Consider the following 24,879-nt stretch of genomic DNA (forward strand, 5'->3'; position numbering starts at 1 on the left):
TAGCCTTCATTCCCGAGTACCTCGTCCCCATCCTCGCCCTCTACATTCGATTCGAGTCTCGGCTCGTCTTTCCTCATTGCCTCTAGCATGACGCGGGCTGGACCAGAACGAGAGCGTCAAGGGTAAGGCAGTATGAGGTCAGTTCGAACAGACGTATCTTCAAACAGGGCAGCAATATTCGACGAGCTAGCTCACTCAGGATTGGAGTTACAGAGAGTCGGGCTTTCCATTGCCTCACATTCCCCCCAACTGCCGCTCAGAGGCATCTGCGCTTCGTGACCCATATTGCCTTTGGTATGACGACTGGCTTGTCAAAATTGATGCCCCGAACGAAGAGCTACAACAACCCCCGTGATGAAACCCCCCCCCTGGAATGCCCCTGGTGAACCACTCCCCTGGGCCCGAAGCCGCCGCCGCCACCTCTCACAACCACCACCATCACCACCTGGCAAGCCGGTCAAATCAATGTTAATCCTGGTGCAGCTCGTCTGGCAGTTGGTCGAAAAAGTGGCGCAACCCCCATCACTGCTGTGGAGTGGGAAGACTGGAAGCAAAGTAAGAACTTCAGGCTCACCCCTCCCCCCCCCCACATCCATGTGCGCCCGTTAGGCATGTTTTCCTCCCATGGTCTCTGCCGGGGACATTGTAGCACTGAAATTGCCGTGTAGCAGTTGGCGGGGTACATGTAATTGGATCCCGACAAAAGTGCTCCGTCTCCGCCCTTTTTGTCTGACCAAGTTGAGGGATCCGCAGATCGGATCAGGAAAATCCCCATGCTTCTACGGGAAATAGACTAGAACCTCACCCTTCCTCTATTCCAAATCATCTGCCATTGTCCAGTCCCAACTCTTTACTGTGTCGCTGCCCCAGAACAAGGTTAAGATTGGTTTCGGTCCCCGGAGTCCCTAGACCTAGTCGGTGAACGGAAGGTTCTCATGGCCTTTTCTAGCATCAGTCATCACCAGCAGCGTCTGCTCTTTGGCGCACCAAACATATTTCTCGCCGTTCCCCATGCACACTTCGTTACCCGTCAACCCAATTTATTTGGCTCCGACATAATTTCTTGACTGGAGTAGCGTGTACGCAACCCGTCCTGGCAGACAAGCAAATATCCCCCCGCGCGCCTTGCCCAGTCAAGCACCACGCGATACCCCATCTGGCTTGTGTGGATTGGATACCGGCGCTATGTCACGTTATCCACCTAACCGAATTAGCCATGGCACTGGCCCTGCTTGGCTAAGTATAGGCTACCTTACCTTGTCAGTGGTCGCGTACCGACCTAGCCTGAGGACTGCCCTTGGGCAGCCCCCCTGGCATACCTACAAATCCGTTACCGCAGACGTTGGACAGCATGGCTAGCCAAGAGGCTAAAGGTAGACACCTCAGACCAGACGAGAACCATCCAAAATAGAATATAGGAAAACCCGAGGGAAATATAGCCTACGATGGAGGGGGGTAGGAGGTGGACAAAGTGGAAGTGACCGGCGCCTGCGGTCCTGACATGTCCGCAGTCCGGCACTGTTTCCTCCCTCGGCCGGCCGTTTCCCTGAAGTTGCATAATTTCCCCCTCCTTCAACTCGGCGCAACTCGACCCAATTCAACCCACCATCTTGCTCACAATATCTCCCCAACTGAGTTGACCCTTTGTCGGACCAATCAACTGCGGATGGTAATTCCAGCAAAAGGCTGATCGATACTCCACCATTTCCCCGAGCAGAAATATCCGCCAAAACGTCAGGGCGGACTCACTGACATAGCCCTGAACTAAGAGAAGGGAGCGATTCCAAAGGTGGCAAGGATCTGTTGCTTCTGCGCCGTGCCACACATCCACGTAACTTGTAACTTGGCAACCTAAAGACAGATTGAACCTGTGAAGAATTTGAAGAGAGATTTTGGGGGGCAGGGGGCAGGAGGCAGGGGGATGGAACTACTACATTGGGGGGAAACGAAAGGGAACCCCCCCCCCTTGAAAGAAAAAAATGTTCACAGCAGTAGTTTAGTCTGGCCTCTCACTGCCGATCAGGATCCCCATGCATACATGCATGCATGCATGCATCGGCATCCTTCCCTCTTCCCTGAAAGTTCCCTCTCCTTCTCTCCCATAATGGCAGCAAAAAAAAAGAAGCTACTACTTACTAGGATATGCACAAACCTCCTTACATACGATGTAGGGCACATAGTTGCATGTACAGGAAGAATCGAAAGTGGTCCTAGACCCAACAGGCCAGGCAGATGTCGAGAAGGTGGTGGGGTCGGCGTCCAGGTTCAACCACTTGGAAGAGATACATCGTAGGGTGGGAGCGGTCGGCGAAGAAGAGAGGGAAAAGAAAGATTTACCCACGCAAATACCCACGTCAAATCCACCACGCCCCAACCACCACTCACGCCACAAACCGAGCAACAAGAAAGCGAGCCAAAAAGGAAGACCAGTTATCAAGCCTGCGATCTCAGAATCTGGAGTTCGCACTAGCGGCCCAACTTTACCAGGACCCCGATTTTGCCAAGCTTCCCAATGCGGGTTTAGGTACGTCGTCCTTCGTAGTGTATCTGCACTACACCGCATCAAACGCGCGCGCACTCACTCACCATCTTCCATGGTCATTTGGCCATAGTCAGCTTCACATACAAATGAGGCTCGGGATCATGTGTGGCTCTAGGATTCACTCACTGCCAAACATAGAAAGGGAAGTTTTGTTTTGTTTTTTTATGTTTTGTTCTATTCCCCGCCAGACTCAAGGTAGAGCCCATGGCGTCGTCGTTTTCATCTCGCATTCCAGGGAAATTGGACATGGTACGCGATACTGGCATGGCAACTCCAAGGGGGGCGATTCCCCATTTCTTGCACCTGGAACTCGTTGAGCAACACATACCGCTATCGGTCGCACCGTCCACTATCGAGTGCTGCACACACAGCACAGGCGGTTTGATCCATCACATTCTGCCGCCCACTTCACGCATCACGACCACAACATCACTGTCCCCGCTGCTGCCAAGGAGTCGTTCTCTCGTTCTCGCCTTGTTCATATCGCTTTCCCTGTTCATTTGTCATCGCCACAGCGCCGCCAGCGGCGCTGCATGATACTGCCTCACGCAGTATCACCCATGCACCCATACATACCACCAGCGTCCATTTGTCGTATCACATCCACCCCTGATCAACCGGCCACTTTCCCATCGATCCCGCCCCCTACGTACGGATGCATCGACATCTTGTTGCTTCCACATTTGTTACATGACACCTGTCTGACAGCACCCCCCCCCCCCCCCTCCCCTTTTTCTCCCCACTGTTAATTGGTATTTGAGTATATTGCACGCCTGTACCGTCATTATGGGTCCCGGTCGGTCGATACCCAATCCGCCGGATTCGTCCGGCATGTGGGCCGCCCGCCCTGTCCTTCGGGATTGTGGAAGACTCGAATGTGCGTCTAATTGTCCGCAACCGCGTGCTGTGGAACATTCTCAATCCATATTGTCTTCGGATACACGGTCTAGTGTCTCGTCCCCTCCCCAAAGCACTTTCGACCCGCCAACGGCTGCCAGTGCATCCCGCGATCCACCATTCATCAGCATTGGTTCCCACGCCCATCTGGCCCCATGGCATGACAGGGTAACATGCACATCCCGTATGTCAATTGTAAGTATGACTTTGGTCCTACTGATACCTAGCATGTACGATGTACCAGCTCCATACGCTACCCGAGAGCAGACTAGCCAGCCCACCAGAAACACTGCCAGGGAGGAGGGCGTGCTAAACGAAGCACAGGACGGTACCTATGCTTGGACATGGCAACATTAGCACGACAATCGGAGGGCTAATTAGCCCGGCCGACCCGGGGCTTGCTCCAGGTTGAGACGACGCCATGCCCATCCGTGAAGATCCATGTCCGTGCTCTCTGGTTTACACACGCACCTCAATTCGCCAGGGACTCTGCTCGCACGCACACGCTCTCTCTCTCTCTCTCTCTCTCTCTCTCTCTCTCTCTCTCTCTTTCTCTCTCTTTCTCTCTCTCTCTCTCTCTCTCTCTCTCTCTCTCTCTCTCTCTCTCGCGCGCTCGCTCGCTCCCCTTGCGCCCCCCTGCTACGGCCACTGGTCAATCCTTCCCATGGGAAGGGGTCTCAGTTGAGTCGCACCCCCATCCTTGTCTCTCAGTCGGCCTTCATGAAGAACCATGGCCGGCTGGCTGCCGATTCATCTGACATGTAGCGCCCCGCCGGCACCTTCATCGGGATGGGCACCGTCGTTCCAAACACTTCATCGAGGCCCGCTGATTCGTCCCGATCGAGCTGTTGCTGCCGCCGGTTCTCCTCACTGTCTGCCGCCGTCGCAGCGGCGACCCCCCTGCTTGTCGACGTCTCCTCATCCCTGGCGTACCCCTCCAGCGTTTGCGCCTGCACCCGCGCCCATGGATGGCGGCGCGAGTGTGCATCTTGGTCGACTCCTGGCCGTGTTCCAGAGTCCGCGGTGCCCGTTGGATTGCCTTCCACCGCAACTAACACGCCGCACTCCCAATTACGACAGGTGAGTTTGGCCGCTCCCGACTCCCGATCCTTCACCAGCCGGCCCCTAAAAGTCCGATTTATGTCAGCCTTATGGTAGATCCATGTCGTTTCGTTGCCTTGCCCTTAGGCCATCTCATTGCTGTTGTCCATCTTGAGACCACCCCTCACGCGCAGCGGGCGGGCCTCCACCAATCGCGAAGATTCCCGTTTGACTTACCAGGCGCTCTCCGACAGGTTTGCACTACCCACATATGCCCAGGCTGCGTCGCCGCCCGCGCGCCCCCGGACGAAGATGGATTTGCTATGCAGCAGTAAGCCGCTTCGGACACTCTGGCAATCTCGTAGTAATTCTCGGGGGAAGGTGGACGATTTCCACCATTTCTCTTGGAAGCAAATGGTGCCGGCAGACTGGATGATCACGCGAGATGAGCCTACGGGGGTAAGACATGGGGGATTTGGGCAGCAGGATCGGCCGGTACCGCGGCGATCCCGGCCGGCACACAACTTACAGATCGACCGCCCCGGCTACTAGAAACGGTCTTTTCGGTAGGAAAGTAGATGCGGAAATGATGCTGCCATTGAAGCGTCCCCTCGCCGAGCGGTCTAGAACCGGCCAAGCCAGCTTTTGCGGCCTTGTTTCTGGTCGGTTTGGACTGTCTGGCTTCGTATTCTTTCATGCCAGAATCGCCTGCGAGGGGTTAACATGCTGCTGATCTGTCACCCTGTCAAATAACGGCAGGCTTGCTCGCAACGGCACATACCTTGGCAGGCATGGTAAATCGCCGTTAAGTAATCATGGGTCAACGAGCCCAGTGAAGATGCCTTGGATGACAAATTGATTAGCAACGTCCCCTGTAACGCTGACCGCCAAGACCTGGGCAGTCTGCTCAGCCAACACACCACGTACGTACCACGTAGTCGATGTTAACGGGTTCCTCGGTGGCCAGGCCTAAGCTTCGAACAGTGCTTCCCAACCCACAGTAGCCTAATTGGATCAGTCAGTTTTGGACTCGTCGCGAACGTGAAGCCCTCGCGTCCCGGGAGGGCGCGGGTAGACTGGCCTGTGTGCTGCCAGGAGTCATTTGCATGGCTGCCCGCGCTGGAAATCGTTGTCAGCCGTCAATTATGGTGGTCTCAACTAGGATCACAGTCTAACTCACATGGAGTGAACGAAGCCGTATCGGCTTGTCTTGGAGAAGTCGTAATTGTCCAGGCTCTTGACCAGTTTCTCGTCGAGGCCGAGAGCTCGCAGGAAGCGCCGGAGCTCCGTTCCAAACGCCGTCCCCGCCGGGGGTGCAGTCTGATGCGTACCCCCGATCCTGGGAAGGTCGATCAAGAAAACCATCTGCGAGAGATCAGCTACATGGTAGAAGGTGCCGGTGGTTTGATGAGCGAACGTTTTCCAGAACACCGGTCTCTCCCCAGTCGTAGGGAACCAGATTGCCGGAGGGAATTACGATGCGGAGATAACTGCAAATCAGTCAATGGTTGCCGGTAGTTTAAACAATGGGGACGAGCCTACCCTTCATACTTCAGGATCTGCAGCTTGGAGTGCATGTACCCTCCGTGCATTGGCGGAAAGCAGAACCTGACGAGGCCGGTCGGGGCATTCGCGCGTATGGTAGCTTTCTGGTAGAGTGAATAGTATTGTCAGCCATCATTACAATAATCAAGCCACAATAAGCTCAGTCGCGACTCTGTTGTGTCTGGGTACGCACCTCGGCCTCGTTGTTTGCATAGGCAATGAGCAGCATCTTGGTCTGTCTGGCGTCGACCTTTCCGAGTAGCCATTCCTCATCCCACTGAAAGGATGAGAGCACGGCCAGCTGCAACTTGTCCTTTTGGAGGACTTCCTCGATTTTGATATCCTCGCCATTTCTAGGGTATCCGAGTGCCCAGGTCCGCTTGAACACGCCATTTGGGAACGGCAGACTAGGTGAATCTCCTGCTGTGGGAGCTTTTCTGGGTAGGCCGGGAGATGCGTCGGAAGTGCTGCGTTTTGAAGGCGCTTCAGGCCGCTGTATCTTCGGTCTCCGAGACTGATCATCATCCAGCTCAGCTTGGGTTGCCGAACGTTTCTTTAGCCTGGCAAGCCGCTCTTCCTCCATCTTCTTCCTGTCAAGAATCAGAGCACCGAAATTGGTAACAGGAGCTGGCTTCGTGGTCTTTTCCACATGTCTTTCCGGAACGGTTGCAGTTTTCACACACTCAATCCCGATGTCCTCTTGTTCCTGTAAGGAAAGTGCAATTGCCAGTGCAAGATCGGGATCCTCCTCGGCGCCGGGTGATGAAGATTGCGCCCGGCTGTTCGAGGACATGCTCGCGGTTCAACTACTGTCAGGGAGTCGTGGGTGGCGGTAGCAAGTCCGTTGAAACGGTGGCGGCTTCGACAGTTTCTCCCCGGAGAGCAAATCAGGAAATTTTGCGATGCCGAAATAATCCTGCCAGTCTTCTTTGTTATGAAAAGACTGATGCAACGGTGGACGTTGGGTATTATGCGACGTCCGTACGTGGTCGACGTGGGACGGGTGAGCTGTCGATCGCGAAGTCACGTGCTTTCGCGATAAAGGCTGACTTATACATACTCGCATACCCCTACTGATTGCTAACACCGCATAATTACATAATAGGATATGTTTGGATACAATACACGCATCTCGGCTTGCCTGGACTGGCGATGGCAATTGAGAGGCTGTCTTCTATAAAAGGGACGTTGCCTCGATGAAACTTGCACTGGGTGCAAAGGACCGTTTGTGCTCGGTGCACCTCCCAACCCAAAAGCGTCGGCTCAAGAAAGCTTCAGTTAGAACCACCGAATGAGGTATGCGTAGTTGCTAGCGACTATGATATCGCCGCCCGGCCTCCAGATTAGTAAACATAGCAGTCTTAGGGACACCCAACTGCCTCCATGACTGCTTGAAAGTTGTTAGGTAATATCTTGGGCTGTGACACGGTATCAAGGACGTTTTAACAAGCCTTATAGCCACAACATCGGTGCGCCACTGACCTGCCTAAGTGCTTCATGTGTCCGCATTTTACCTGTATTGGTCGTTGGATGCAAGTTTCGTACTGTTTATAAGATACCAATGTGTCGAGAACTATAATCTTCACGAGGCATTGCATGTCGAGCCAGTTGAGGAGTAAGATTTGGCTTATGCAAGGGTTATAAGACGGCACCGACCGGGAGACGTCGTCGTAACGGTAGGAGTGAAGTAACAGAATGTGGCCAATGTTGTCTTCATAGATTACTTTCATGTAGATCTACAGGCTGACCTGTACCCAGTCTTGAGCTACCATTGCTGTAATACGAAATCTCAACAGGTAGGTGATAGCAATGTTATAGAATAGCGGGTTTGGAGAGTTGTAAGCATGATACCCCTTGGCCTGATAAAAAATTTAGACCTCAATGATGCACAAAGGCGTATAGACTGGGATGAGCATGTTTCCATACCCAAAGGCCTTGCTATTATCTCGAACATACCGGCTAACTGACTACTCTAGCAGATCGTCAAGTACACGCTGAGCTTGCTCGAAATACTAACACCAAGTCAAAAATGTCAAGTCGGAGGACGTGTACGGTTATCGAGCAACTACTCCCGTGGTTCCTCATTGAAAGTCCAGGCTCTTTCATGAATATGCAGAGTCGAACATGCCGGTGCTCTGTCATTTCTTATCACCCTTGTGTGATTATTCTTCTTCCAAAAGCACTGGTACAACCAAATTAGCCATAGCCCCGTGGAGTTGCTCCCGGGACCGAGGAACAAGGCCACTAGTGTACAATGGATAACCACAAGACAGTTGACTCAAATCCCCGACCCGGGGCTCTATGATCACAACCATAGTATCCCTTTGCCAAATCCATCAACTAGTGCAACCTTTGACAGCCTCTAACCCGGTTGCAAGTACTAGTCCATATCTCCAAAAGCAATATGCATAGGAATCAGACTCGTGATTAAGGCTATCGGCATCATCTCGTAACCAGGAAAGACTGTTTCTGCTGATGCCACCCACAGGGAGTCATGGATTTCAGCATAGATCTAAATGACCTTTCGCCAACTGACATAAACGCCAACGGTTGTTGGGCAAGCATGTGGCTTATTTGGACAACCGAAACTTTCAAACCCGGTTTCCTCGAAGCAAGAGCTCTATCAGAACCCAATCACAAAACACAATTAAGCCAATGGTATTCCAAAAGGGAAAAACATACCCTTTCGGCGACTCCAGGCCCATATACTTTACCGACATGTAGCAATCAGCAGCACCAGCCCCCCAAATCCACAGCCAACGGTATGCAGACGAACACGAAGGGTTGACCCAGACCGTCTGGCTCGACAGGCGATAAAGGCTTCAGGAGTGAACTGACACCACCTAGGCCATCGGAGGAGGCACTACCTCCATGTCCCGCAGTATATAATGTGGCATCGCGGAAAACATCCCGCGCAGTTTGTAGGATTGGGATCAAGCAGCCGGCTGAAAGACCGAGACTGGTAACAACAGCAAAATAACACCATATGGAAAAGGAAGTTGAAATTGTCCTAACTGAAGAAACCATCAATGTCGCTTTCGGGTATCAAGTTGAATCTCAGGTCGGCAACTAAGACAATCGGCCGCCCGCTGCTGAACACAACCTTTTAGACACCCAGCAAGACAGTACAAAACAATCATCAGATAGCAAACTTATAGACTCCTATTCCATGCCATCGACTTCAACCAAGCCTGCGTCTTGCTGAGAAGATCAACAGTACGACTGGGTTATGGTTTATCGCAATACACGCACACCGGCCGATCAGGAGTACAGAGGGCGATCTCCTGAGCTAGCGGTTGCCATTGGAGATTCGAGTTTGAGAATACGGCGCAAATTGTCCTCCATCGCGCGCAAGTCGGCAGAGTGACCACCTTGGGGTTCAGGGTTGTTTCCCATGAAGCCGTTGTGGACATACTGGGCCGGGGGACCTGGAGCTGACGGTTGAGGGGACGGCGCTGGACCTTTAGCTCCAAATAGATATTTCTTCAAAGCCTCAGAACGGTCTTCTACGGGTAGGGTTTGTAGATCTCTCGACCCGTTCGGCGACTGGCTGTGAGTGCCGCGAGCAGCGCGGATGCGATCTTGGTATGGTGTCGAGAAGGCAGGGCCAAGAGACTTTCCGGAATATCCGTCGAGCTCCGCTGTCGAGATACCACTAGACGACCGCTGAATGGGCATGCGGTGCCCAGGGTGTGTGTTGAAAGGCTTGGGGACGAAAGGGCTATTGTGACTGTCCCTTGACGAAGGAACGCCAGGGGATTCGGAACCGTCTGGCTGAGCGGACGACTGGAGAGAACTGGACCGCCGGGCCTTTTCCCTCTCAGCTCTGTCGGCCCTGAAAATAGCGTCAAGAGGAGACTCGCGGGCCCTAGGTGCGGTCGCCGGATGCTGCGGTGTAGCGCGCTCCCGGCCGGTGGGGGGAGGGGACGTCTGTTGCTGGGCGTCTTGCCTCGGACCCGGGGATTCAGGAATCGATTTTGAGTAGAAGCTGGGCATTGGTAGAGCCGATGGAGCAGGCGACGCATGAAATGTTGCGCCGGCAAAGGCAGCGGCTGCTGTTGGCTTAGCATTGACGGGGATGTTCTGAGGAGTCGAGTGGCGGTTCTGGCGAGTGACTTCGGGTGAGGCTACCGTGTTGGGATTGGCATTCCTGGTTCGGGGTTTGTTACGCGAGCGTTGCTTGGAGCCAGTCTGGTTACCAGTACCGGACTGCGGCTCGGGAGAGCCAGAGTACGACTTTTGAGGGGTATGAGGATGGCTGTTTTGCTCGTGGGCGAGGTTGGAGACGCTCGCCACGTCATTTTCGGATGCGTACATCTTCTGACCGGTAGCCTTGCCACCAGCGCCCCGACCCTGACGACGGCGCGTGGGCGTCGGCTTGGCTAGATTCGTTGTCTCTTGCATCCTGAATCGAAAACGTGTGGCGATTCGAAGTGTGGCGGTAGATCCGGGTAGGAACCAACAGTACTCAGAGTCGATGGTGCAATCCCAGACTGTGGTTTAATTCTGCCGGAGTGACACACGGCGGTGGAGATATGAGCAAGACACAAAACAAGCCTGCGCTTGTCTGTCTGTCGGTCGGTCGCAAGGCTGTGTACGTCTGTGTATCTGTCTAATGGCTTTCTTGATAGCACTAGCTGAAGAAAGGTATGCGGTTTTCTTGCTTTATTTGTTGTGGTTTGGTTGGTTTCAAGCGCCTGGGGGGTGATCCGTTTGGGGAGGGGAATTCGGAGAAAGGGAAAGAAGCGAAATATAAAAGCCAGTGTCTGATACAGGAGAGGTGCGTGAGTATTCTCTGCTCATGTTGCCGTACAAACAGTGATGGGCTGGAGTCGGGTAAGGTAATACTTCGAAAACGACGGGGGAGAGGAGATACCGTGCGGCGAAAGAGGGGAGAGGGGCTTAAGTAACCCTGGCGTTGGTGCTGGTTGGGCCTTTCGGTATTAGCGGGCAGAGCCAGAGCTTGAGGCGGCAGTCGGGGTGGTCGGTGGATGGCAGACTGACATGACAAGACGCTGCCATCCCGTCATTGTCATTAGCTAGTTGCCCTGGTCCACTCCTCACTCACGTCTCAAGTTCACTTCATGCCGGGTTGACTGCCCGTGCTGAGTTACTAGGTACGTACCTACTATATGGCGGATACCTACCTAGAAACCTTAGGTCGCTTAGAGCCTGAGCCACTCCACAAGCCACACGCAAACTCGCCCCTCACCCACTCTCACTGGCATCAGTGTACGAGTCACAGCCCTGGACTTTGGGTCTGAGTGTGCGTCACTCCTACGAGGGAAGAGGCTGCCGGGAGACTTGATTAAACCCAGGAAACCTGGGGAATATCGGCTTGGATGACGTGCGTCTTCTCGGCCGTGTCAAGAGCTACGAGTTCTCTAAATGCAGCAGGACACAGTGAAGTTAATGAGACTTCTTACCACCTAGACAAGGATTGCCGTAGAAAGGTGGTGAAAAGTTCTTGAAATTGTAACCGCCACATGCGACATTGAAGTAGGTTCCGCACAATTGTTGTGAGACCGCACGTCGCTGTTGGGATCCATCTACATTCATGTTATTACGTGAGGAGGGCCTGCCTGATACCACTTCACAAGTTACGAGAGGCATGGAGTGAACCAAAGTCCTTTTGCTCGATGCAATCGTTACCTTCAGGCTCTGTGATCCTGTACAGCTTCTCTTGGTAACCTTCTCATAGTGTATCGACATAGCTAACACATCTAGGTCCTCAGATAAGGCTGGGGGAGTCGCTGAAGCCCCGCTATGGGCCCCTTGAGCATTTTGTTTGGCTCTACGGCAGTTCCCTCCCGAGGGCCTGGTTTCCACCATAGTGCCGCTACAGGGACCTTTCGCCTGCACTGTCAGCTCACAGCACATCAGGCAGCAGGGTGTTCCCCTCAGACCCCCCAAGAACAGCACTATCCCACCGTCTTAGCTGGATATTGCCTTACGAAATCCAACTCTATCGGCAGCAGTAGTAGCCTTGCCCGATTGTCCGCCATTCGTAGACATCACCAACAACACACGAGAGGCCAAAGGACCAACAGCGACGAGACGCAAAAGTATTTGCGGTGAAACTCCCTTTCCGGTTCTGTCTCATTCTTTTGCAAGAGCCCATTCCATCATCTCCGTAAGTGTCCCTACCGGCTATTATGAAGGCTAGACAACGTCGCCCGCTACCCTTTTGACCTTGCAGATCGGTGCTGACTGTCCACCCTGTAACGAAACAGACGGTACGCACCCCACGAATCCTCAAAACCTCGCCCTGTCCCCGCAACGAAACCGTTGAATATCGCCGAACCGATCACATCCTCACAAGCCTGCTGTTTTATCCCGAGACTGAATAAACATTCCTCACGCTTACCTGCCGCAACTTAGTCCGAACGCCGCCGCAAATCTGGCCGCCACGATGGCCGATGTCGACATGACTGATGCGCCTGGCACCGCGATTGCCAAGAAGGCCGCTGATGGCGAGACCAAGGTCGCTGACGGCAAGAAGCGCTTCGAGGTCAAGAAGGTGAGCAGGGTGGCGTATGCCATGCCAAACACGAGCTTACCGGTGCCTCCAGTGGAACGCAGTTGCCCTTTGGGCGTGGGATATCGTAGTTGACAACTGCGCCATCTGCAGAAACCACATCATGGATCTCTGTGAGTTGAGAACCCACACGACAACCCATCTCTCCGTTTCAACATATTGATTGTTTGAATAGGCATTGAGTGCCAGGCGAACCAGGCCTCAGCTACCAGTGAAGAGTGCACAGTTGCTTGGGGAATCTGCAACGTGAGTCCCTAATGGGGCTAACCCTGGAGACTATGGATTCGCTGACCAAGCACATAGCATGCGTTTCATTTCCATTGCATCTCGCGTTGGCTCAAGGCCCGGCAAGTCTGTCCGCTGGACAACCGTGACTGGGAATTCCAGAAGTACGGTCGCTGAGGCGGTGGACGACCCGGATGAGAATCAAATGGCAACGCGGCAGCATATCTCGACAGCTGCGTGGGATCAACACACAAACAGTGGTTCTTCCGTGAAGGGACAGGTCTGCATGCCACTGGGCCAAACGGCTGGCTAGAGATTGGGCCACAAGGTCGGGCACAAAAACAGATACAGAACCAAGCCTATGCACTGCTACTGAAATGATGACACTTTCACTTATGAGCATCTACTATCCCGACTTCTCTATTGTAGCCACATTCCGCGATCCAGACCCAGATTCAGATCCCGGCTCCAACCACTTGATCGGGTGTTGTTTGTAAAAAGGCCAAGGAGGCACGACGAGGAGGAATGTGAGGACGGTTCCGCCCAAGCCGACGTAGACCGCGAGCTTGATATCTTGAAACAGATAACCGATTATGAAGGAGAGGACCTGAAGGAGACGGACAACGAGTCAGTATATAAAGCGGATGGGGCGAGGAATTGTGCGGGCTACGGAAACTCACTCCGGATGCCGAGAGGACGAGGGTTGCGAGAAGATCTGCCAGCTTCTGGCCCTCAAAGTCCTGCATCAAACCCACGGTTAGCCGGTCAAAGACGCACTGTTAGCGCTACTTAGCATCAATGACGTACAATCTGACCTTCCGCCAGATCGCGAACCTGGTCGAGGATTTGATCGGCCATTGCGATTGAGGCTACGGGTACGGTAGGTAAACGTCGCCGGTCTAAATGGCAGGAAGATCGTCCTCGTGGGTCGTCTACAAAGTGGCGTCTGAAGAGGCCGCCGGTTAATGTGTCAATGAAGTGCGCAGCCTGCTTGCCAAGTTGCAGTTGCAGCGTGTCGGGCCGTAGATGTATGTCCGAAATATGTATTCGTCTGTCGGCTTGGGGAGATCGAGTGTCACTTGTGTGGTTTAGGCGGGAGCTGTGTTGCAAACAAGTATGCCATTTCCGGGGCACTTGGAGCACGGACGGTATCCGCGTGGCTAACTCGCCAGCTGTGCTTGCGTCCAATCTACCTGCCATTGGCCAGCTCAAGCGACAAGGTGGCCGACCAGTGGAGACGAGCAACGTGCTGTACATGGAAGAACTGTGTGATCCCACACTCGGCAGCGGCCCACCGATAGGTAGTCCGACAATGGAACCTGCGAAAAAAAAGTCTCGCTGACTGGCTGGCCCTTGCCGGCCATCTCCCGTCGAGGTCGGAATTTTTGCTAGGAACCGGGAAATCCTCTCTTCCATTTTATCGCCTCTTTTCCTCCCCCCATCACTTTCCTTTCACCACACAAGAAAAAAGAAAAACCCATCAAGCTCAGGGAAAACCGTCCTGACCTCCTTCTACAAAGCCGACTTCTGCTCATTGCTTTGCACCCGAAAGGACGACGCCATCTTCATCAGATCAATCCGATCTTGCTGCAGCTGTTGGTCCCAAGAAACGACTGCTGGTTCCGGACAACAACTAGTCCTACACGCCCTACCCTGCCTAGGGTCCACGTCCTCGACGACTATCTGCAAAGATCATCAGCCAGCAACCTCATCTAACACCGCTCCTCTCGACGAGCGATCTCGCCCTTCGCCCCCTTACTAGTAACATCTCGACGATTCGTCATTACGCATCCAGAATCGATATCAGCACCGCCTTGTTCGCATCCGCCTCTCGAGTCCAACAGGTCGAGAGACCCAGCTGACATTCCCCTCGACTCTTAACACCACCAAGTTGGCTTCACTCGCAGCTAACGCTACCTCCCCCACCTGTTCACTCCGAGGTCCTGGTTTCTGGGTCTACAGCGGAGTGCACAAGAAACCTCCGTAATTGGGGTTCTCGCTGCCGGATAAAGAACCACTGGAAGCATCAAACCGAGCCCATCGCATCGTAGCGCATCACCTGCTGGCTTCTCAGCATCCACGCGCCTTCTAGGGACCGGCAAAGATCACAGCCACCCTGGAAGCTCTTTCCCGTTCAACGCACACCGCGCCGCGGCCGCGCGGAGTGCGATTCGACTACGGTCTATATTGAAAGCGTGTTAGTTATGGGTATCGCAGTTTGAGTCAAGAGTTGCGGAGGCTTTTCAAAGAGCAAAGAGTCTGAACTCCTCCACATCGGTTCTTTAAACGGCTTTGTCGAAACGATCAGATTGGTATCATTGTGGATTGTGGAACCAAGGAGCATCATCGGCGTTCCACAAGCTACTGTCAACATGTCGGACCATGAGGAGAACACCTCGGAGGGCGTCTTCAAGACGCCAATCCCCGAGCTCGACGACCACCGTCATCAGGTTGCGGCTAGTCTCCATCCTGAGCGGCCCCGAAGAGGCACTTTCGACACGCTCTACGGAGCGCGTTTGTTGGGACCGGAGTCGGTGTCCGGAGAGCAGTCGCCGAGCATTCTCGTCCGCGACTTTGAGGAGGCGATTGTGGATGACGAGGGAGGCGATGTTTCGCCAAGTGCGCGACGTGTCCGCCGACCAACCGTCGAGACTACTACTGACCAGCGATCGGTATCCCCACCCAACTCGGTGAAAGCCTTCGCCGAAGCACGCCGTCGCGAGCGTGGCATGTCCTTCTCCGAATCCAAGGCGGAGAGGAACGCCAGCGAAGAGGACCTGCACCGGACTGTATCCATCAGCAGTCGGCGTAGCCACCGCAGCCGCCCTTATACGGCGGACGATGGCGCCAGCCTGGCCACCAACCAGTCCGCGGCGGAGGACGTCTGCTTTCCTCTCCAGGACCCTCGTCGCAAGGACCAACTGTACATCGACTTCGACTACCTCGAGAACTTCATCCATTCCGACCGAGCTTCGCGTACCGCCAGCCGTCGTAACTCTGCACGTTCCTTCCCGGATCTTAGACAACAACAGACCTCGGATGGTGGGCCGCCACAGCTGCAACTCAGCACTGTTGACGGGGATATTCTCAACATGCCCTCTGACTCCTCGGTCGGACAGGATGCATCGGAACAGGAGAAAGAGCCTCCTATCGAACACGTCAAGGCCAAGCCTACGACTACTCAGCAGCCCCTGGACCCCAATCGCTTCAGTTTCTTTTCTTCAGCTTGGGAGTCTACAATCCACGCGGCGGAGCTCGGCGACCTGGTTCTTCCGGGCGAGGATCTTCGAGGGCTTTTTGCATTGCCTGCCGACGAATCCGATGGAGTCTGGTGGCTGAACGTCAACAGCCCCACGAAGGAGGAGGTCACTGCCATCTGCAAGGCCTTCGGCATTCATCCCCTAACCATTGAGGATATCACGACTCAGGAAGCACGAGAGAAGATTGAGCTGTTTCCATCCTACTACTTTGCAAGCTTTCGGTCTTTTCACGCAGTTCAAGAAGATGATGGCCTGGAGTATGAGCCGTACAACCTCTACGTGGTTGTCTTCCGTGAGGGCACTTTAAGCTTCAGCTTCGAGCCCAACGCCCACGCGTCACACGTAAGGAAGCGTATTGCGCTGCTCAAGGACTATGTTGCGCTCAGTAGCGACTGGATCTGCTATGCTCTCATGTAAGTTTTCAAGCCAAACAATGTATAACCCCTGAGCTAATATGTCATGTAGTGACGATATCGTGGATTGCTTTGCCCCAGTTATCCGGGACATCGAATTGGAGGCGGACGCTATCGAAGACGGTGTATTTGTGGCGCGCGAGGACGATTCCAACCAGTTCCTGCGATCTATCGGCCGCGTGCGCAAGAACACCATGGCTCTGATGCGTCTCCTGGGGGGCAAGGCTGATGTTCTCCGAGGTTTCACGAAACGTTGCAACGAGAACTACAAGGTTACGCCTCGAATGGATATTGGTCTCTACCTTGGTGATATTCAGGACCACGTTGTCACCATGGTCACCAACCTGGGCCACTTCGAGAAAATCCTTTCTCGCTCCCACAGCAACTATCTCGCCCAGCTTTCCATCAACAGCATCTCGCAGGGTACTCACACGAACCTAGTGCTCAGCAAGATCACGTTCCTGGCATCCATTCTTGTGCCGCTCAACCTTGTCTGCGGCTTGTTTGGTATGAATGTTTGGGTTCCGTTCCAGGACACGAAGTCTCTTGCTCCTTTCTTCACCATTCTCGGAAGCTTGATCATTTTCAGCATTGTGAGCCTAACTCTGGCTCGCAAGTACAAGTACATCTAGTAGCCACATCTTGGAGGGATGTACAGGGGAATCTCCGTTTCACTGCTCGCGTTATATATGTGGCGAGTATGTCTCGGATCACTGCGACGCGTTCGAACAGACAACAAGCGCAGGTAGACTAGTTAGATAGTAATGCTACTGTTTTTGCCTCTTTTGCCTCCTTAGAAATCAGTTTCACTCATCCGCATGAAGATGTGAACCTGAAATTGACTTACCGTTTTCCATTTTGAGAACCGCGGTTTTAGATCCTACTAGTTTAGTCTTTGTCGTCAACATCTGTACTCTCTTTTGGTCAAACAAAATGTGTGACGAAAGAGGTTGAGGGTGACGTGATGTTGGTTGGAAGACAAGTGCCAGGTGCACGGGGCCGGACCAATTGGAGGTATTCAGTCAAGAGTGGGGACCTAGAAAAAGCTGGATAGGTAGAACACAGACCAAAGCCTCCCGATAGTATCACACACATCGTCGCAAATAACAACACCCATCCCGACGTCCAGTCATTGTGCCACTGCTCCGAATCTTCCACTGCTCCGAACAATATCCCATCACCCTTGCAAACCATTGTGTTTCAGCAGCGGTACAGTCTTCCGCGACCACAGCCATGGACACCTCGAGATCAGCCCTTGAAAACTCGGACCTTGACAAGCTCAACGACAAGGACAAGCTCGAGCTCCGCCAATTCCTCGCCAACGAGCAGCAGAGATCCCAGATCCAATCACGTTAGTATGCCCCTTTTAGATGGTGTCCCGCAGAGGCAGAAGGGCTGGGAAACAGATGCGGCTCGGCTGGGTGCCAATGCAAAGAGCTCGAAAATACTAGGACTAACAGAAATTCCAAAATGACAGAAACCCATGCGCTCACTGAAATCTGCTGGAAGAAGTGCGTCACTGGCTCGATCCGCAACTCCAAATTGGATAAGGGCGAAGAGGGATGTCTGGCCAACTGTGTCGACAGATTCCTTGACGTCAACTTTTTGACGATGAAGCACCTCAACAACATGCGCTCTGGTTAAGAGTTTTCCTGTTGGTCAAACACAGCATGCATGGAACGGAAAATAGGGGGGAATCGGTACGCACAATTGCGAGCCGTCAGAGAAGAGAGCTTCACTTACGAACGTTTCTCATGTACAAGCAGATGTAGTTTTATGTTGCAAATAGAGTGGCACTCTCACGACACGGCACCGCGACAACGGTAGTGACGATGACAGATCTAGAAAGGGCAGGCGTACTAGCCCACACACGACTATAAAGACTTCACAAAAGCACACTTTATGATCACGAGAAGAATTTGATTTCCGCATATCATGCGTATCGAGACTGCACATGGTCATGGTACCCGGCCTGAATGGCGGGATTCGATTGGTGCCCAGTGGAGATGCCACTCCGGGGGAATCTAATCAACAACCGTAAGACGCCCATGCCAATGCCTTTGCAGTCAAAGAACCCGAATTGCTTTTCTCTCCCCTCTCAGTCACCTTCCCAGTTTCCCGACATTCCTCGTAGCGAAGCCGCTTTAAACGAGGGCAAGCTTAGTAGCGGCGATGTCAAGAGCATCGACATCAGGGGTGAGACGGGCGTAGGCCTTCTTGGAGCCGTCGGGGCGGATCAGGGTGTTGATCTTAACGGTGTCGATGTCGTAGAGCTTCTTGAGGGCCTGCTTGATCTGGGCCTTGTTGGACTTGACGTCGACGATGAACACGAGGGTGTTGTTCTCCTCAATCTTCTTCATGGCGGACTCGGTGTTGAGGGGGTGGACGATGACCTTGTGCTCGTCGAGGCGGGGCTCGTGGGGGACCGACTTGCGGGGGTACTTGGGCGCGCGCGAGACGACGAGGGTCTTGGGGCGGTGGAACGAGGTGGTGTAGCGGACCTTGTTCTTGTAGTGACCGTGGGCCTGTATCATGAGGATATCTTAGCGTCCATCACCCAAGTTGTTTCCTCATCGCGCCTCCTTCCCTGGCACAAAGCGGGAGCAACATTTGCTTGTCCCTCGACGGATCAAAAAACTTTCAGGGGTATCATGGTTACTTACACCCTTGAGGGTAGCCTTGGCAGCGTTGTTGGCCTGCTTGGTGCCCTTGGGCGCCTTGGAGGCACCGCCTAGAGTAGACATGTCGCATCAGCAATCGCTCTTTGTGTGTCAAAGAACTCGCAAAATCTGCTGCAGCATGATGCTTCGGGAGAGACCTGGTTGGTGGCAGGTACCCCGCTGCCGTCGACGAAACAGGAGATTTTGTCGAGTTGACTTCATCGTGTGTTTTCGTTTGGTGGTTGCGCGGGAATCTGGTGATATCCTGGCAGGAGATGGTGGGTTTCAAGTACCTTTCTTGGAGTCCTTGGGGGCCATTGTGAATGCTGGGACGGTGGTGATGGCTGGCTGGGCGGGTTAGCTGGCTGTCGCGGTTGTCGAAATCAGAAGGGAAAAAAAGAAGAGATTCACGATTCTGTTTTCTCACTGCCGCGTTTGTTCTGTGGGCTCAGTTAGGGCAGCAATTTTTCGTCTCTATGGTCCGTGCTCCTTATCGATTGGATATTTGACAATGGATCATTGTTTCGCCGTGAACGGCACTCTCTAGCTATCAAAAGATGACATTGCTTATATAAGGCATCATATCTCCACCAATCACATCCCAAGACTTACATTCATCGGATATCAAAAATCCCTTTTCGACCAAGGCACCTTACACCATAGTGAAAACCAATTCCAAAAGTAACTACTGGGATATTAAGTGGGAAACCTGGACAACCGGCCGTTCCGTTCACGAATTACAGTCTGCTACTCACTATCTGCCTCATCTACGGCCAAGATTCATCGGAGATGGGCAGGAACAAACCAGCCGGCAGGCTTCTATCAAGCGGCCGGCCCCCTACCCTAAAAAAAGCAAAGTCGATCTCGCGCAAGGAAACCAGGACTCTCATAAACACTCACCACACCTTACAGAAGAAACGCCAACAGGCACTGGCTCGAAACGATCAAAGGGAAGCGGCAACGATAGCCGAAGAAATTTCTGCCCTCGGCGGACTCGAGGGGTACCAGCGAGCCAGTCTCCAGGGGCAGAGGGTCGACCGCGGAGGGGACAGCTCCCGAGTCCTGCTGGACTGGTTTCGATCAGCCAATATTCAGCCCTCAGACTTTACCGGTAATCTAACGGGCAAGAGCGACACCCATCGCCGATTGCGAATGCTCGAGGTGGGGGCCCTCAGCACAGGCAACGCCTGCTCCAAGAGCGGCTTCTTCGACATGGAGCTCATTGACCTCAACAGCCAGCAGGCGGGCATCCTACAACAGGATTTCATGGAACGACCCCTCCCCAAGGATGATTCCGAAAAATTTGACATCATCTCACTCAGCTTGGTACTCAACTATGTCCCGGACCACTCCCTGCGCGGACAGATGCTTCTCCGCACGTTGTCGTTTCTCCGACAGTCGGAGGACGATCTCTCAGAGAGCGCCCGCGCCCTGTTCCCCTCCTTATTTATCGTTCTTCCCCGAAGTTGCGTCTCCAACTCGCGCTACTTCTCGCAGGATCGGCTTGTCGAGCTCATGACGCTGTTGGGCTACGTTCAGCTCGAGGGTAAGGTCACTAACAAACTGGCCTATTCCTTCTGGAAGAGACTGAACGCTCCATGCTCGCCATTGCCGGCAGTTGCCAAGAAGGAGCTTAACCCGGGTCCTAATCGAAACAACTTTACCATCACCCTCAGGGGATCTTAATGCTCCTCTCGTGCGCACCGATCCAAGGCGTCTCGGTGTTTGGAAGCCAGCGAAACGGTTATCACGACATCCGCGTGTCTTCCAATCAATTGTGGGCGGCGATGGACTGTATTCAATGCAGTACTATTCTACTGCCACTCTAGGCAAATGCAAGCTCTCATCATCAAATCCGGCTGCCTTTTCCGGGCATTTTCCTACAATCACACGCTGGGCATACAACGTGACGAGAGTTCCAAGGGTTCGCCCTCGCAGCGATCGGCAGGCGATCACTTGTGTTATCGTCTCCAGATGGGCGCCTCAAAGAGGTCACGTTTACAATCAGCCAACGGCGATCCATCCTGCGAGACTTTGTTGTCAAAAGGCCAAGATAGGCATATTCTGCCTATCAGGAAGCGCCTCTCACTGATGGACCGTTGCCTCTACCGGCTTCATATTGCCGGATGGGAAGTAGACGTTGTTATCGTGCGACGGACATGGGCCAGTCGGCGAGTTGCGTTGTCGGGCTTCTGTAGAAGAAGTGCCATCGACAAGGTCTCAAGATGCAGTGTCTGAGGATGACCTGGCTTGCGCTCGTGCAGGCAGGATAACGGAACCAGCCAACAGCTGAATGCCTCCCCCTCCATTTCAAAAAAGCTCCCAGTGTCGACCGACACAGCTTTAGCATGCCTTGCTTTGAGCACATGATCGTCGTGTCTCGCTCATCTACAATTCGACCGGTGCGCCTACATCCATGGGCCATTTTCCACAGCTGGAGCTAAGGGATGTACGAGGGGAATCTAGAACAGGCTCCTGACATGTCGGGGGAGGTAGAATAGATGGGACAAAAGATGCGGGGATGTAGGATCGACGGAGACGGGAAAGCTGAATTTGGTGTTCGCCGGATGCAGGCTGTATTCGAGGCATTCCATGCCGCTCTCCCGATAGTGCTACAGTTTCTAGCAGAAACGTTGGCCGTCGGAAACCCCACAATCACCAGCCGCTTTTCAATGCTTTGATCCAAGGTCCTCCAGCTCGTTGAAGTCTCTGATGGGCTGCAGTGTAGGGTTCAGGTCCGTTGGAAGGGGCGCGTTGCCAGGACGAACCACGGGTATGCTCTGCATTCCAGCCGCGATGGCGGCCAAGACTTCGTGGGGGTTGTCACTGAGAAACAGCCATTCCTCGGGCTTAGTGTCCTCAAAATTGGAGAGGATGGAGGCGTAGCTGCTGGGTTCAGTCTTGAGGCCGGCGTTGACGGTATCGAACCAGTCAGAGACCAGGGGCGTCAGGTCCGACGGCTGAGCATCAGTGTAGCCAAAGAAGAGCTTCTGGGCGGGGACGGAGCCGGAGGAGTAGATGACAAGGCGCAAGCCGGCGTCCCTCCATGACAAGAGACGCTCAGAAACGTCCGGAAAGAGAGGTGCCTTAATTTCGCCCGACCTGTAGCCCTCCTTCCAGAGATATCCCTGGAGCGCCTTGAGGTACGAGGCCTTGACGTCGCGGCGCACGAGGTCGCGAAAGTGTGCCTCAAATGCGGATCGATCAGACACGCAATCTTCCGGGAACGCATTCCGGTAAACAGCAAAGTCGGGGTTATCCCACTGCTTGTCTAGGGTAGCCGGAAGAGCATCGACGGCGTAGGGGTACTATGGGGGGAGGATTCAGTACGGGACGACAGCGAACTGTGCCGGCTAATGGTCACGCACGGAGGCAAGCCCGGCTCGGAATGAACAAGCCGCCTCCGTGCCATCTGGGAAAGTAGCATAGCATCGGAGGGGGCCGTCTGGTACCCGATGTTCCGGGGAGAGGGAAGGGGGCGGGGACGTGGGCGCAACAACTTACAAGTACATCTTTGACAAAGGAAATGGGACACACGGTACCCTCTGCATGTATCGAAATCTCAAGTCAGCATGTGTTGCCTTGCCGATGCTGAATCCACATTGTCCCCAAGGATTACGGGATGCGGTGAGGGGCAAGGGAGGAAAGAAAAAGAAGCTCACCGATGTCAAGCAGTACGACCTTGACAGCGCTGAGAGTTGTATTCATTGTGTAAGTTGTTTACAACACAAAACTTGGCTTGGTGCGTTGTCGACAGCGGCGGTGGCGACAAAGGTGAGATAGGCAAAGGGTTGCAAAGAAGGGGGGAAATTGACACCGAGACGGTGAGGCTCGAGACGCGACGCGCGATCGGGTGGGTTTGATTTTTAATTTCTAGGTTTCGAGTACCGAAAATAGTGACAATAGAATCCTTCAGCGACGGCCTGCTTAGCTTTGTCGTTCAAGCTGATTGGGACAGGTCTGCTGACGCCAGTTCGTGCATGAAAAGCTTGGAAGTGCGGGAGATTTGGACAAGGCGGTCAAGACTGAGCAAGCAGGCCGGAAACCGAATAGGCCCGGAACAGGAAATGGGCGGTTGCAGTTTGTATGTGTGTGCGTTGGTAAGAGGCAGATATGGGTGCAGCTGTGTGAGTGGAGAAGGCGAATGAGATCCCAGAGAGCTACACCAAAACCTCAACTTCTTGGTAGCAGTCATTGCCCGGGATCCAATAGGAGCACCTCCTCACGGCTATCAGTTTATGAGAAGTTTGAAAGACCAAAACAGAAGCAGCGGTGAGGAAAGGCAAGCTGGAACGACATGTCACAGCACCGCGCCGTCGCCGCGGGACTACTCCATGGCCGCCGGGAAGACAAGCGAAGGAAGGGAAGGGGACTTGGGAGGAGGGGCTTAGATCAGGCAGGTTTACTACCGGGCGGATTCGGCAGGCCGGGAGTCGGAGAGGGGCTGTCGAGAGTCCGTCGGGGTTAGACATTGCGACTCTCGTGAGGTTTAGCGGATGACTCGAAAGAAGAGCAAAGAAGCTCTTCGTCCGGTCCTCGTTCGGCGTCGACGGACGGTGACGGGGGCGCCCGGATGCTTGAACTGGGGCATCACCGACTTGTTCTCCCAAGGGAGTAACTACGAGGGCCCAATCCATCCCCTTTAATGCATCCTGCGGGGGAAAGGAGAAGGAAATCAAATAGAAAACGTTCTTGTTGGCTTGAACACGTGGTACATGGTAGAAGCGGCATCGTGGCAGTGGGAAAGCCACATCAGCACGCCAGAAGCATCCCGAACGTGCTGGAGGGCGACAGGCCGGGGAGTCCAAAACGGGCTCACGAACAAGCCTGACAGAGCACCTGCCAGGCTAAGGTGGCTGTTTTTAGTGGGTACCGCTGCCGAATGTCTGCCGCTAGCTGCGACCCTGTGAGCCAATTGACAGGAACAGGTGCCGGATCGAGGGATCCACTTTCTCCGGGTCTGCACATTGGGCTCGCAGGTTAGGTTATCGGCTGGGAAAAGTGGGATTTACTCAGTGTGTCACCGTGGATTCCTGTTCCTTACCCAGCCTCTGTCTCTCCCCTGTTGTAGTCACCATCTACCCGTATTACCCATTAAGTAAGTTGTCTGGGCTTCCACCGGCTTTCAGGCACCACAGCTGCAAGCATCGCTTGGGGAGATGGACACATTGCATTGCAGTAAACCATCCGAGAAGGTCCGCCTTGGCATGGAATAAACAATCGACGGGGTGAGGCCCGCAGGGTTCGTTGTATCGGCGTTGAGCGACGGCCACGAGTCTCCGAGTCCCTTTGTTTCCTTGCATCACCACGCGCTTCGCCCATGGAGCTCTTTCCTCTCTCTGATAGCCCGGTTTATTTGAGAATGAGAGCCATTCAGAGCTAGCGATGATACTAGGTACACGCGCCATGCCGTGTCCGTCATCCGTTTCGTCTTGTGTTGCTCGACTTGCTCGACTTTCTCGATCAGGAGAGCTTCAAGCCAGGAGATACTCCACTTCTCCCAGCGACGTGTCTCACCAAGATGCGGTGATGGCGGCCAAAAAGATGGAGACGCACGCTGCAGCTACCGCAGCACCTTGTACAATGGCAGATGGGCACGGTGAGAAGATTAGGGGCCTTTGCTGGGGATCAAGGACGAGGACGAGCCGGCGGGAAAGCCGCTCTGTGGCGAACGGACCTGAGGTGTCGTCGACCGGGACTGTCCAGAGTACCAAGCACGTCCCCAGGTGTGCAAAGGGCTGCGAGAAGATTGAACGAA

The 24,879-nt window shown here is 53.9% G+C and overlaps 9 protein-coding genes across 9 annotated transcripts; 4 read left to right on the forward strand and 5 right to left on the reverse strand.

Moving 5' to 3' along the window:
- Nucleotides 1–4,146: 4,146 nt before the first annotated feature.
- CH63R_02618 (Ubiquitin interaction domain-containing protein) lies at nucleotides 4,147–6,818 on the reverse strand (the record flags this gene model as incomplete). The annotated part of the gene is made up of 9 exons (XM_018297593.1): nucleotides 4,147–4,564; nucleotides 4,718–4,908; nucleotides 5,010–5,188; nucleotides 5,262–5,352; nucleotides 5,412–5,454; nucleotides 5,661–5,845; nucleotides 5,898–5,970; nucleotides 6,023–6,129; nucleotides 6,219–6,818. 9 exons carry the CDS (start codon nucleotides 6,816–6,818, stop codon nucleotides 4,147–4,149), a joined length of 1,887 nt encoding a protein of 628 aa, XP_018162409.1.
- A 2,468-nt stretch (nucleotides 6,819–9,286) lies between these two features.
- Nucleotides 9,287–10,429, reverse strand: CH63R_02619 (Proteophosphoglycan 5; the record flags this gene model as incomplete). Its single annotated transcript, XM_018297594.1, has 1 exon — nucleotides 9,287–10,429. The coding sequence occupies one exon, from the start codon at nucleotides 10,427–10,429 to the stop codon at nucleotides 9,287–9,289; it is 1,143 nt and encodes a 380-aa protein (XP_018162410.1).
- Nucleotides 10,430–12,437: 2,008 nt separating this feature from the next.
- On the forward strand, nucleotides 12,438–12,965 carry CH63R_02620 (E3 ubiquitin-protein ligase RBX1; the record flags this gene model as incomplete). The annotated part of the gene is made up of 4 exons (XM_018297595.1): nucleotides 12,438–12,545; nucleotides 12,598–12,676; nucleotides 12,739–12,809; nucleotides 12,867–12,965. The coding sequence occupies 4 exons, from the start codon at nucleotides 12,438–12,440 to the stop codon at nucleotides 12,963–12,965; spliced, it is 357 nt and encodes a 118-aa protein (XP_018162411.1).
- Nucleotides 12,966–13,194: 229 nt separating this feature from the next.
- On the reverse strand, nucleotides 13,195–13,988 carry CH63R_02621 (Microsomal signal peptidase 12 kDa subunit; the record flags this gene model as incomplete). The annotated part of the gene is made up of 3 exons (XM_018297596.1): nucleotides 13,195–13,395; nucleotides 13,469–13,528; nucleotides 13,596–13,988. 3 exons carry the CDS (start codon nucleotides 13,986–13,988, stop codon nucleotides 13,195–13,197), a joined length of 654 nt encoding a protein of 217 aa, XP_018162412.1.
- A 1,172-nt stretch (nucleotides 13,989–15,160) lies between these two features.
- Nucleotides 15,161–17,093, forward strand: CH63R_02622 (CorA-like Mg2+ transporter; the record flags this gene model as incomplete). Its single annotated transcript, XM_018297597.1, has 2 exons — nucleotides 15,161–16,461; nucleotides 16,514–17,093. The coding sequence occupies 2 exons, from the start codon at nucleotides 15,161–15,163 to the stop codon at nucleotides 17,091–17,093; spliced, it is 1,881 nt and encodes a 626-aa protein (XP_018162413.1).
- Nucleotides 17,094–17,694: 601 nt separating this feature from the next.
- CH63R_02623 (Tim10/DDP family zinc finger) lies at nucleotides 17,695–18,105 on the forward strand (the record flags this gene model as incomplete). Its single annotated transcript, XM_018297598.1, has 2 exons — nucleotides 17,695–17,812; nucleotides 17,939–18,105. The coding sequence occupies 2 exons, from the start codon at nucleotides 17,695–17,697 to the stop codon at nucleotides 18,103–18,105; spliced, it is 285 nt and encodes a 94-aa protein (XP_018162414.1).
- A 500-nt stretch (nucleotides 18,106–18,605) lies between these two features.
- Nucleotides 18,606–19,439, reverse strand: CH63R_02624 (Ribosomal protein L23; the record flags this gene model as incomplete). Its single annotated transcript, XM_018297599.1, has 3 exons — nucleotides 18,606–18,986; nucleotides 19,125–19,192; nucleotides 19,415–19,439. The coding sequence occupies 3 exons, from the start codon at nucleotides 19,437–19,439 to the stop codon at nucleotides 18,606–18,608; spliced, it is 474 nt and encodes a 157-aa protein (XP_018162415.1).
- Nucleotides 19,440–19,910: 471 nt separating this feature from the next.
- On the forward strand, nucleotides 19,911–20,807 carry CH63R_02625 (25S rRNA adenine-N(1) methyltransferase; the record flags this gene model as incomplete). The annotated part of the gene is made up of 1 exon (XM_018297600.1): nucleotides 19,911–20,807. The coding sequence occupies one exon, from the start codon at nucleotides 19,911–19,913 to the stop codon at nucleotides 20,805–20,807; it is 897 nt and encodes a 298-aa protein (XP_018162416.1).
- A 983-nt stretch (nucleotides 20,808–21,790) lies between these two features.
- Nucleotides 21,791–22,829, reverse strand: CH63R_02626 (Enolase-phosphatase E1; the record flags this gene model as incomplete). Its single annotated transcript, XM_018297601.1, has 3 exons — nucleotides 21,791–22,429; nucleotides 22,626–22,666; nucleotides 22,784–22,829. 3 exons carry the CDS (start codon nucleotides 22,827–22,829, stop codon nucleotides 21,791–21,793), a joined length of 726 nt encoding a protein of 241 aa, XP_018162417.1.
- Between the last annotated feature and the right edge of the window lie 2,050 nt (nucleotides 22,830–24,879).

This window comes from Colletotrichum higginsianum, chromosome 2 (assembly GCF_001672515.1).
Source record: "Colletotrichum higginsianum IMI 349063 chromosome 2, whole genome shotgun sequence".
Lineage (NCBI taxonomy): Eukaryota > Fungi > Ascomycota > Sordariomycetes > Glomerellales > Glomerellaceae > Colletotrichum > Colletotrichum higginsianum.